The 13329-nt window shown below is 32.1% G+C and overlaps 1 protein-coding gene across 1 annotated transcript; it reads right to left on the bottom strand.

The window, feature by feature from the left end:
* Positions 1 to 1083: 1083 nt before the first annotated feature.
* On the bottom strand, positions 1084 to 1973 carry LOC114165595. The gene is made up of 2 exons (XM_028050180.1): positions 1266 to 1973; positions 1084 to 1089 (listed from the first exon to the last, which is right to left on the bottom strand). The coding sequence occupies exons 1-2, from the start codon at positions 1971 to 1973 to the stop codon at positions 1084 to 1086; spliced, it is 714 nt and encodes a 237-aa protein (XP_027905981.1).
* Between the last annotated feature and the right edge of the window lie 11356 nt (positions 1974 to 13329).

The raw sequence follows: 13329 nt of genomic DNA, 5'->3' as shown, positions 1-13329 counted from the left end.
TATAGTAAGTCGTTGCTTTTTATATAACTTTCCTTTTCCAAGAGGACTTTCTATACCGATTTTAGAAGTGGTATAAAAAATAATATTTTTATACCTGTCATGGAACCGATATAGAAAGATCAAACCTTCTATACCATCTGTATCTATACCTATGCTAGAACCGATATAAAAAGCTTTTTTTAACCGGTATAAAAAGCCTATATTACACTAGTGGAACAAGTCATCAAGACTGGATTGTGAACATTACCTGTGACTTCCTGATTTTCAGCAGATGTTCCTCCAAATCAGTAGACAAGGGATTTTCCGAATCACTAAATGAACATGGAAGACTGGTTGTTGTCAATGGTGACAATTTCAGATTATCCCACACAATAAATAGACACGGCCTCTTCATAAATCCCACGACATCTTTTCTTGCTCTATATGAAGATCTTGGGTCCAAAAGTTCGATATCTTTTGGCTGTTGTAGCTTATCTTTTTTCTTTGAAATCATTTTCATTTCACAGATGGTACGACCCTTCTCATTTTTCATTTCTCCAAGGCCATACCAATATTTGGTAGTCTCATCTTGACTTGCATTTAATAGTGGATTTCTCTCACAACCAAAATGAGGAGCCACCTTTAGGTTCAGCAAGGATTTCTTTGATGACTCTATGAACCACGACGGATCTAGATTCTTCACACTTTTGTACAAGTTACGAATGCTTCCTAAGGACAATCTGCCATTCTTAAGATTCAGAATAGATGCAAGAAGTGGTATGGGGCTGCAGGACAGTTTCTTATTCTTTAGGTTCAGAATAGATCCAAGAGGTGTTGTGAGGAAGCTGACTAGAAAATCGACAAAATCTCCATCTGCTTCAACAAATCGAATCTTGTTTTCTGATTTACTCACCATTACCTTGATTTCTAAATAATCTTTGGAAACACTTGAGCCAATAACTCATGAGAAAGAGACGAATCGCTTGGATTTCTTTTTAAATAATACATCACTAAGAGGGGTTTTGGAGGTTAGTGCTTGCTTCAGTATGTTAAGTATCTGAAAGAAATAAGCAAAAAAAAAAAAACAAATTTGAAGGCTCTAAACTATAACTACAAAAAGAAAATTCATAACAGTTAACACTATCAAATTACGACCACAAAGTTAAAGTCCTGCATCTACAATTTTACAATATAATTAAAGAAACTGAGGATCTAAAAATTTTTAACAAAATAATCATTATTGAAACATAAAAAAACTCGTGCAAGTGCTTCATCATAAATATTACCTTTTCCCTGTCAAGAAGCACTTCTCTATAGTTTTTGAGTTCTTTGTGTCCAGGTTTGAGGGGTGGCTTGATGAATTCACTTGGTGAGCTTCGGCGCACTCTCAAGTCATCATAGATGAAGAACATGGCATTTCCTTTAACAAAAACACCATCTTCACCAGCAGGCTCTTCTGTCATTTCTATTTCTTTTCTCATCAATGACCCGCAGTCGCACTTTACATCAGAAAAAGAACTCACTAACAATTTACTTCCTTCTTTTAAACAGTTATGACACATGAAATACTTTGTGGGTTTTGTATCATCCACTTTCACTTTTAGTCTCTGGCAAGAGCTCTCTAAAGGGTTGCGCGGAGAATGCAACATTTTCTGGCAGTTGTTGTTCCTGAAAACATCGGACTCCAAATTATTAACACTTTTGTACAGCTCCTTGATGCAACCAAGGCCTACTTGTTGTTCAGACCGAAGCCCCAAAATATCCTTAAATTTCTGGCACAGCTTCTTGATACAACCAGGTTGTTCGGAGTTGTTGTCATGGCCTACTTGTTGTTCAGAGGTGTTCCAAAGGCGGATGATAGTTCCCAATGGAAGGGTAAGGAAACTGAAGAGAACATCTACAAGGTCCCCACTTGCTTCCGCAACAATTACACGATTTCTTTTAACGTCCACCCAATATTTCAAAAGGATTTTTACCTCTTCGTTGGACGCCATAACATAACTGAAGCATAAAACTAAAAAATATTAACTAATTAAGAAAAAAAATAAAAGAAATGTATAGTTTTAGTAAAGTTTCTGATACCTCAAATCAATTGTTGCTCAGGGTGTGGCACTTCCCTAAACTTTTATAAATTTTTAAGTTACAGGAGAATGAAAAGATTTGTAATTTTTATCAAAAAAAGAAAAAATTACATGTTAAATAATAATATTTTTGTTAAGCATTAAGAAAGGTAAGTATGGATGCATTAAATTACCTTACGCTTTTATTTTGATTTTATTTATATGCATCTAAGCTGCATGAGATTATTTTCTTTTAACGTAATTTTCATAAATGGTAGGATGGAGATATTTTGATATTTAAATTTTGATAAATTTTCTCTTATATCTGATTTTCTCTTATAATCTAAGATAATATTTTTTAAATAATTTTAAAATATAACGAAATAAAAAAATAAAAAAATGTAAAATCACATAAAATATATCACCTTAATAAAAAAAATTGTCAAACATTTATTTCTTAAAAAATCCTTTTACTTTAGGACAATGAATTTAAATTTTACTTTAATCATAGTTTTTTATAAGGAAGTTGACCTAAATTTAATCGACCTAAATTTAGTCCCATTTAGTAATATGATATAAGAAGATATTAATAATCCATGTTAACTAGCCTAGAGTAACTGATTATTAAGTGTAACTGACAATCAAGGGTAGTGTTAAGGATCTTACCTTGAGTGGGAGACAAACTGAAAAGAAACCTCTTATTAATCACCATCAACCACTCCATTCTCCATTTCTTTTTTCCCCTCCTTTTTGCGTTCTCTTATTCCCTTCCTGAATGGTATTGCCCTCGTATACAAGTTGCTGCTGCTGTATAAAACTTGAAATTATTGTTTTGTAACTTCATAATATCCAACTTTGTATAAATCAAATTTCTTAAAAACTCAAAAGAATGAGGGAATATAGAGATTGATAGATTGATATTTATATAAGCTATAAAACACACCTCTGTTATTGGAATTGGATGACCTTATACTTGTGATTTGGCTTTACTTGCCACTGTTCCAAATCGTAACACCGAGCAACACTGGAAGAGAATACTGAGAGTATATGAGAAAGAGGCGAGTATTATTAACATATAAGTGATCCAGATGCTACGCTCTAACAGCCAGCCAATAATGAGGCGGCTGAGAGAACGAATTTTGCGTCATAAAAAAACATGTCATCGTACTTAGATCTATCCAGGGGCGGAAACAGGAATTTTAGGGAGCAAAATTATATTTTTCGTATATAAATTATCTTTTATATTTTTCTCATCATTTATTAAAAACAAATACATATGACAATAACAATAAAATTCAAAAAATATGACAATAATATATATGAAAGTGTAACATAAAATTTATTATCAATAATATTATATTAAAAAAATTAAAAATTATTTGTAGTTAGAGTATTCTTTTACCATTTTCAAATAAATCTTCAAAAATTAAATCAGAATTAAAACTGATGCAAATATTTGCTAAAGTTTCAGTATCCGTCTCATTTCTCAACCTGTTCTTGAGAATATTCTTTGGATCATATTCTAAATCATTTTCAAATTCATTTTAAAGGGTTGTTTTTCATTTTCTTAAATGTTTAGATTCTTATGAAGTTTCTTAATTTGAGTTGACGTAGCATCGTTTTCGTCTTCAGCCTTCCCACTTGAAAAAAAATTAATTGTTTTACTCTTTATCATAAATTTTCTAATATAAATAAATAACCTTCACCTATTTACAAAAAAATAAAATTATGCATACCTCAAATTAAATCTCAAAATCAAGACTTAATATTTTAAGAAAAATATTTTTTAAATGATTAGCTTCCCTTATCTTAAAGTAGATTCTTAATAATGTTTTTCTCTTACTGAACTTCAACGTCTAAAATAATTGTATTTATATAAATAAGTGTTTGACCAACAATTAGAACATGATTTTATCATCTTTAAAATATAAAGATCTGCCTAGAGCATATAAAAGTCTTATACAAGAAAAAAATGATTGCTTTGAAAAAGAAATTAAAAATGAATATACATTGTTCAGTCTAAAAATAACAAAAAGAAGAAAAACAAATTTTAAATTTAAAAAATATATATTAAATTAATATAAATAATATAATACATAAATATATTTTTAAATTATATTTAAAAAATATAAAAAAATGTTGAGAGAGTCGTTGCTTTCATCTGTCAAAAAAAACCTCCCGTGGATCTATCATAAACTTGTATTGAGCTTATTTTATTATTTTTTTACATGATAGGTAGAACGACTCCTGAAGTCTTTCTAGATACACTAAAAGTATAATTAAGTATTTTTTATTAACTTCTATAATTAACGAATTTATAAATTTTATATCGAAATATGAGTAAAGTTCTGGTAAACCGAGCTCAAAGTTTCAAGCGCAAACTTTTATATTATATATATATATATATATATATATATAATATAAATTAAACATGCTCCGTGTTTAATATGTTTCTTTTAGAGCCACAAATGGACAAGAAGACTAACACAGTGAGAAATCAGAACTTCAAATTGGAAGTATTAAACTTCAAATCGGAACTTCAGAACTTCAAATTGCTAGTTAGGCGGTTAATTTTTATTTGGATAGTTACTGCCTTTTATTTTATTTGCTCAGGTTATAACTATTTTTTTGAACCAGTAATGTTTTGTGGGTCTGTAAAAAGAATTTGTCCTTTGTTGTAATAATTTATGTTTATTTCGGTGACTATCCATTTTTTTATAATCATGTTGTCACGTTTTTTTTATTTCTTTCAATTTATGTATTTTTATAAAAAGGTTAAAATACCCTTTAAGTATTCTCCTATAATTTATTTATTCTTTGTTCATAAAAGAAAAAATTACCTGACCACAACAATGAGGCAACCAGAGCCATAGACTCTGAAAAAAACTTTAAAGAGAGCACTCAGAAAGGAAAAAAATACTACAGTATCCTTCTTCCTGCAGTTACTTCTTTTGAAAATGTACAAAATGTAATTATTTCATTAATTATTTTCTGTCCAGATTATAGGTGTTTATAGATTGGATTTTTAAAATTTAATTCAAATTCATTTACATCTGAACAATTGGTCAAATTTTGAATCTAAATCTATTTTTCTCTGAAACTAATTTTGATATTTTTAAAATCTAATCTAAATATTTAAATTAAATTTAAAATCCACAATCCATTTTTATCAAAGATATTTAAATTAAAATTTTTAAAATATGTATTAGAATTTCAGTCCAAACCATTTCAGTTCAATTTGGACAAACTTTTTCGAATTTCAGTTAAATCGAATTTTAACATGGAAAATGCAACTAAAATAAGTATATGTTAACAAACAAAATAAGTATACGTAAATTTCTTATATTTATCGCTTAAAATAAATAAATCAATCAATATCAAATAATTTATATACATTTTATACATAATTAATAACAATAAAATATACATTACATAATAATTTAATCTAATCAATTATTCCTATTATCATTTATAAAACATTAATCGCAGTTGCTATTACTTACAAACGTCCAAAAATGTCTGATTGTAGCTTATATGATCTTTATAATCGATTACAAAAATTCAGATGAATAACACACCTTTTAATCGATTACAACCAAAATCATACGAAATCACACGATTTCAGCTTGAATGTCGTGTTGGACCCTTACAACTTCGGACTTGGCCAATTTACTCAAGAAAATTGTCTGGAAGACACGATTTCTTTTTTTTTTTTTGTAAATTGTGTGAGACTCCACGACTTGCCTTATTTCGAATTTTTTCTTAAAATTTACCCAAAATCAGTAATTTTTTAAACAGATATGCCCAGAAAAAAACCTGGAAGGGATAGTAATAATACTTTATCATTCCTCCTGCAATCACTTAAAAGCATTGAGATAACTCAGCAAATAAGTTCCAACAACTAATATTTCCACAGTGAAAGGTGACAAAACCTGTGATAGAAGAATCTGAATATAATCTAGTTACTTCTTTGAAAATATACAAATGCAGACATCTGTAAGTATTTAATTATTTATTTTGCGTGTGGTGTTCACGTTCCAGGGTCATTTAAAAGCTAACCGAATTTGACTTTGTAACTATTGCTGCAATTGCTATACATTATTATATGTGCTTATGCAATTGGAAAGTTGAAAATTTAAACATGATGCAACTTAGATAATGACTTTTAGCTTATAATAAAACAAGTTGCTCTTACTTAAACCATTACTTAGATTTATCTCCATCTTGTATGGAATTTATTTAAGATGACTGGTTAGAAAAACCTCGGAAGCCATTTTAAAATATTGTTACACAAGGTCAACTTCCACCTACTAATAATCAATTAATGATTAAACTTTTAATTTATTCTATGAAATGGCTGTCAGTGCATGACCCATCCAAAAGCAATGTAACCAAACTCGTCGATGACTTCAATATAACTTTATATAATTATATTCATGTTATAAACTTATATAGTTCTACAATGATATAGTTTATTTTACAATGTTCACACTCAGATTTAAATCATTCATGAACCATGCATCTTATCCAAATTCATCTATCGCTAGGTCAACTCAGTGATTCTTCTACATTATTGAGAAAAGTGTTCTTCTACAGTAGAGCATCTATATTAAAAAAAGTGTTTGTAACTTTCAGTGGATAAAATATATTTTAATAATGTTTTTTAGTTATCTATTATATTCATGTTGATTAAAATATTTAAATCTTAATTAAATAAGAAAACTAAAAACCGCATTTTGATTATAGAGCTATTCTGAGAGATTTGATAAAAGAAATCTATTTAGGGAGATGAAATTTGAATTGGTTAAAATACATAAAACATTAATCACAACATGAAGAAAAATACATTTTCAAACCTATACGACTATACGATTCTTCTCTAGTAAAAAAACTATACGATACTTTTGATTTTTTTTTTACAGGATTCGTTTTAAAGTATCACTTTAGATTTGTGTTTACTAAATTACCTATAATTATTTTAGTTTTGTTTAGTCAATAATTACAATTACTATACACTAATTAGAGTCGTTTTTTTTTTCATGAGAACTAGAAAATATGACTAATCATGTAAGGATAACAAATGAACACGTTTTCATAGTATTATTTCGTCTCAATTTTTACAGGAAATCTCGACATATATGGATATCAACATGAGAATGGATAATACATGATATTTTAAATTGGTTATGGAAAAGGACTAGTATGTACATATTCATTCACCTCGTGCTCATCATAATACTCATTTTCAATTCATTTATTAATTAATTTTAAAAACATATTAGTTTATTTTGTCCTTTGTTTCGCAACTTATTTTCTAGGACACATATTTAGTCCAATTGTTATATAATGATTTTTTTTATATTTATATTTATATAATTATAATTTCTTTTGTGATATTTAACATCGGAGAAAATAAAATGTGTAATTCTTTTACATTAAATAATGGATAATATAATATTTTTTATTGTAATTTTTACTTTTCATAAACAAAAATAATTTAATTGATATTATGATATTAGTGTAGGAAAACATTTTTATGCCAATTAAAAATGTTTTATATGTTGTTTCCAAAACCACCATAGATATAGATGATATTGAAAGTTTTCACTTTTTATCCCGATGGTAAGAGAATTTTGATTGTTTTTTTATGATTATTGAACTTAAGCCCCAAAAATCAAACAAAACACAAATTAGATACATCTTATGATCTCTATAAACCAAAAATATTACGAAGAATGTATGTATATAATTGTAATCTCTCACCAAGATAGATATAACATTTTATACATAACGTACAATAAATTTGCAAAAATCTAAGGTCCAATAAACTCTCATAAATCATTCTTTCCACAAGAGTTAGCCAAAAATAGTTTCTTTTTCATAGTAATTTGTTTATGATAATTTCAAGACATACTATATCATTTACAAAAAGTTTGCCTTAAAAACCTTTCCAACAAAAGTTTTAACGATTCAATTATTGAAAGTTCCCCATCAGTAAATAGACTCTCAGAAATGATCTAATACACTCCTTTAAAAACTAATTAAGCCAACGGTTACTCTTCTAATAAGCTACCAATCCTGTATATTCGGACAACAATGATATAAAGCAAATGGAAATAGACAACAAAGATATAGAGCACTCATAAGTGAAATTTTCATATTTTAGTTTCTTGAGTATTTGGTGGTATTATTCATATTGAGCAAAGAAAAACAAGTAAATAAATTTAAGGGTGGGCAAAAAATCCAATTTTTATGATCCAATCCATTTTTTCTATGAGGATATCAATCTAACCTATATTTTATATGATCCAATCCATTTAATATCCATTTTATTAAAAATCCAATCTATTTAAAATTCATTTTATTGGATCTGGATATCAATCTAACTTACATTTTATATATTTTATGAATTGAATATTCATTCTCGAAATCTAAATTTTCAAAATGGATAATCCAAAATATCCAATCCAAATTTTCACTTTATATTTTTTGTTAGGTTAGGCTAAAGGTTGAGACAGACTAGCCCAAATTTAGTCGTATTTGATTGAGTTTGCGTGACCCTATACAAAACTTGGCCGAATTAGGCCAAATTCTGTCAAGTCGGTCCCGATCGAGATTTGACCCAGTTGGTCATGGACAAAATTTGGAAGTATTCGGCCAAATCTGTCAAATTCTTTGGTGTCAGCCCTATAGACACAAATTTGGATCCACATCCATTATTTGGATCCAAAATGGATGTGGATTAGATTTTCAATAGGCTGACACCATAGAATTTGACAGATTTTTTGTCGAGGCCAACGAGGCCAAATTTCAACATGGGATGAACTTGGATGACTTTCAAATGAATTTCGGTTAGGGACGACGTGACCAAATTTGGGCTAAGGTCGACTCGACAAAATTTCAGGCGAGATTGACTTGACTGGATTCGACTGAATTTTGGCCAGGGCCAATTTTGCCTCACACGACAAAATTTTGGCCAGAGCCGACTTGACCAAATATGGCCACTTTTGGGTTAGGGCCTGATTAGTCAAATTTCGTTCGGGACTTAGTCGACCGAATACGGCTAAATTTGGGCAAGTGCCGACTTGACGAAATTTTGGTATGACCAACTCGACTGAATTTGGCCAAATTTTGGTTAGAACCGACTCACCTAAATATGACCAAATTTCGGTCACGATCGACTCTGCCGAATACGACCAAATTCAGGCCAGGACCAACTCGGTCAAATTTTGGTCGAGGCTAACACAACCGAATTTTGACCGGAGCCAACTCAACCGAATTCGGCCGAATTCCGGTCGTGGCCGATTTAGTTGAATACGACCAAATTTTGATCGTGACCGACTCATTTGAATACGACCAAATTTCATCCTAGGCCGTCTTAACCAAATACGACCAAATTTGGGTCAGGGCCGACTCGGCCAAATCTCAATCGGGGCCAACTCGATTGAATTTGACCCAATTTTGACTGGAGCCAACTAGGCTGAATACAACCAAATTTTGGTCGCAGTTGTCTCGGTCGAATACGGTCAAATTATGTCTAGGTTGACTCAGCCCAATGCCGTCAAATTTGGGTCGGGGTGAATTCAACCGAATACTTCCAAATTTTGTCCAGGACTAGCTAGGCCAAATTTCGATCGAGACTGACTTGACAGAATTCGGCCAAATTTTGTATAGGGTCACGCCAACTCAATCAAATACGACTAAATCTGGACTAGTCGGTCTCAACTTTTAGCCTAACCTAACCAAAAATATAAACTGAAAATTTAGATTGGATATTTTGGATTATCCATTTTGAAAATCTAGATTTAGAGAATGAATATCCAGTTCATAAAATATATAAAATATATATCATATTGATATCCATATCCAATAAAAAGGATTTTAAATGGATTGAATTTTTAATAAAATAGATATTAAATGGAGATCATAGAAAAAATAGATTGGATTATAAAAAATGGATTTTTTGCCCATCCTTGATTAGAATTTTGTGAATAATCTCTTCGCATTGAATGTCAGAACAGAAAACCAATAAAAAAATATTGTCTGCCAACAACTAAACACATTTCTAAAATCATCTATGTAATGATAGCAGACATTTGCAAAAACTTCAAATTATTGTTCTTGCATAAGGTTAGCTTTCCTATTTCCGGTAAAATAATGTCCTTTCTCTTTCTTTTTTTGATCAATAATAAACTATTATCTAAAGAAGGATAAACAACAAAGAAGAACTTTAGCTATACTGCAACCAGTAAACCAAAGCACCATTATTTTATGAAAGAATCAAGTATTTCAATGCAATAATGTGAGACGTGCGACTTGGGACGTGAGACGTGCTACGTGGAACGTGGAAGGTGAGACGTGGGCGTGATACGTGGGACGTGCGACGTCCGACGTGAGACGTGAGACGTGGGACGTAGGACGTGAGACATAGGACGTGGGACGTGAGACGTGGAACATGTGACGTGAGACGAGAGACGTGAGACGTGAGATGTGAGACATGGGACATGGGACATAGGACGTGAGATGTGGGACATGAGACGTGGGACGTGCGACGTGGGACGTGCGACGTGAAACGTGAGATGTGAGACGAGAGATGTGAGACGTGAGACGTGAGATATGAGACGTGAGACATGAGACGTGAGACGTGAGACTTGAGACGTGAGACTTGAGACTTGAGACGTGGGACATGGAACGTGGGACGTGGAATGTGAGACGTGAGACGTGAGACGTGGGACGTGGGACGTGAGACGTGGGACGTGGGACGTGAGAGACGTGGGACGTGGGACGTGGGACGTGGGACGTGGGACGTGGGACGTGAGACGTGAGAGACGTGAGACGTTAGAGACCTGAGACGTGAGAGACGTGAGACGTTAGAGACCTGAGACGTGAGACGTTAGAGACGTGAGACGTTAGAGACCTGAGACGTGAGAGACGTGAGACGTGTGACGTGCGACGTGCGACGTGCGACGTGAGACGTCCGTAAACACTAAACCTTGAAATTTATATTCATAAACTTTAAACCTTACAATTTCATTAAAAATTTTAGAAGATTGTTAATGTATCCATAAATTTGTACTAACAAATTTAAATTATAATCTTTTAAAAAAATGTATTAATAAAAAGAGATTAAATACATATAAAAGTGAAAGAATAAAAATATGAGGGTAAAAGTAATAATTAAAGTTTATTTAACACCTAAAAATAAAAATTATGAGCATAACAACAATAATTTATATTTATTGAACTCTTAAATGAGCGTAAGGAAGCAGAGTATGATCTGAAAAGTTAAACTAAGGATGAACAAAATATCTAATTTTCATGATCCAATCCATTTTTGCTATGATCCAATCCATTTAATATTCATTTTATTAAAAATCCAATCCATTTTATTGGATCTGGATATCAATCTAATCTACATTTTATATATTTTATAGATGGTATATTCATACTATAAATCTAGATTTTCAAAATGGATAATCCAAAATAACCAATCCAAATTTTCAGTTTATATTTTTGGTTAGGTTAGGCTAAAGGTTGAGACGGACTAACCCAAATTTAATCGTATTTGATTGAGTTGGCGTGACCCTATACAAAATTTGGCTGAATTAGGCCAAATTCTGTCCAGTTGGTCCCGATCAAAATTTGGTCCAACTGGTCCTGGACAAAATTTGGAAGTATTCGGTTGAGTTCAGCCCAACCCAAATTTGATTGCATTGGGCTGAGTCGACCTAGAAAAAATTTGATCGTATTCGGCCGAGACAACCGCGACCAAAATTTGGCTATATTTAGCCTAGTTGGCTCCAGTCAAAATTCGGTCGAATTCAATCGAGTTGGCCCCGATTGAGATTTGGCCGAGTCGGCCCTGACCTAAATTTGGTCGTATTCGCCTAAGACGGCCTAGGATGAAATTTGGCCGTATTCAAATGAGTCGGTCACGATCGAAATTTGGTCGTATTCAACTGAGTCGGCCACGACCGAAATTCGACCGAATTCAGTCGAGTCGGCTCTGGTCAAAATTCGGTCGTGTTGGGCTGAACCAAAATTTGACTGAGTTGGTCCTAACTTGAATTTGGTCGTATTGGGCAGAGTCGATCGCGACCGAAATTTGGTCATATTTAGGCGAGTCGGTCCTGACCTAAATTTGGCCAAATTCAGTCGAGTTGGTCATGACCAAAATTTGGTCGAGTCGGCACTAGCCCAAATTTAGTCGTATTTGGTCGAGTAAGTCCCGAACGAAATTTGACTATATTCAACTTAGGCGGTTGTGATCGAAAATTGATCATATTCAGTCAAGTCGGTCCTGATCGATGAATTTAATGGAGTCAACCCTGACCGAAATTTGACTGATCAGGCCCTGGCCCAAATGTGGCCATATTTGGCCAAGTCGGTTTGGCCAAAATTTGGTCGTATTAGGCAAAATCGACCTTGACCAAAATTCAGTCGAATCCAGTCAAGTCGATCTCGACTGAAATTTTGTCAAGTCGACCTTGGCCCAAATTTGGTCACGTCGGCCCCGATCGAAATTCGTTCAAAAGTCATCCAAGTCCCATGCTGAAATTTGGCCTCGTTCGCCCCGACAAAAAATCTGCTAAATTCTATGGTGTCAGCTCTATGGACACAAGTTTTAAAAAATTTAATTTGAATTTATTTTATGAAATATGGATTTTGGATTTTGAACTTGATCCAAATATTTAGATCTGGATTTAAACTTGATCTTAGATCTGGATTTAAACTTGATCTAAATATTTGGATCTGGATTTTTAAAAAATTCAATATATTTTTTTTTGAAAAAATAGATTTGGATCGAAAATCTAATCCAATTATTTAGATCCAAAATAAATATGGATTGGATCATTAAAAATCCAATCCATCACCCCTAAATAAATTAATGATTCCATATTAATTTGCAACGGAAGAGGAAATGGTAAAAGAGTAGCAGATACCTTTTCAATATAAACTTGATTATCGGTATGTGATTCTAGAGGTGCAATAGTGTCGCCTTGCAGCGAGCAGTATTAAAAATACTTGAGTCTAGGCAAACCCCATAGTAGCAATAACCTAATAGGGGTACATGGGAGCTCTTGATTTGTTCCGCTTAGATCTGTATTATCCTCTGCAACAACAGTCATCAATCTCTCACAGTCTTCCACCTTTAGATTTTCAAGTTTCAGAAGATTTTTGGCTATTGATGCTGGAAACACACTTTTAAGGTCCTTACATTTCTTAACACATACATCTTTTAGACGGTGCATGCTTAGAATACTACGAGGATCTTCATTCCAAACATTCT

This window comes from Vigna unguiculata, chromosome 10, assembly GCF_004118075.2.
Source record: "Vigna unguiculata cultivar IT97K-499-35 chromosome 10, ASM411807v1, whole genome shotgun sequence".
Taxonomy (NCBI): Eukaryota; Viridiplantae; Streptophyta; class Magnoliopsida; order Fabales; family Fabaceae; genus Vigna; species Vigna unguiculata.
Note: the sequence above shows the minus strand (reverse complement) of the source record. Positions and strands in the feature narration are given on the sequence as shown.

Coding starts and splice junctions, on each gene's coding strand:
- LOC114165595 (XM_028050180.1), bottom strand. CDS start 1,973: ATGGCGTCCAACGAAGAGGTAAAAATCCTTTTGAAATATTGGGTGGAC.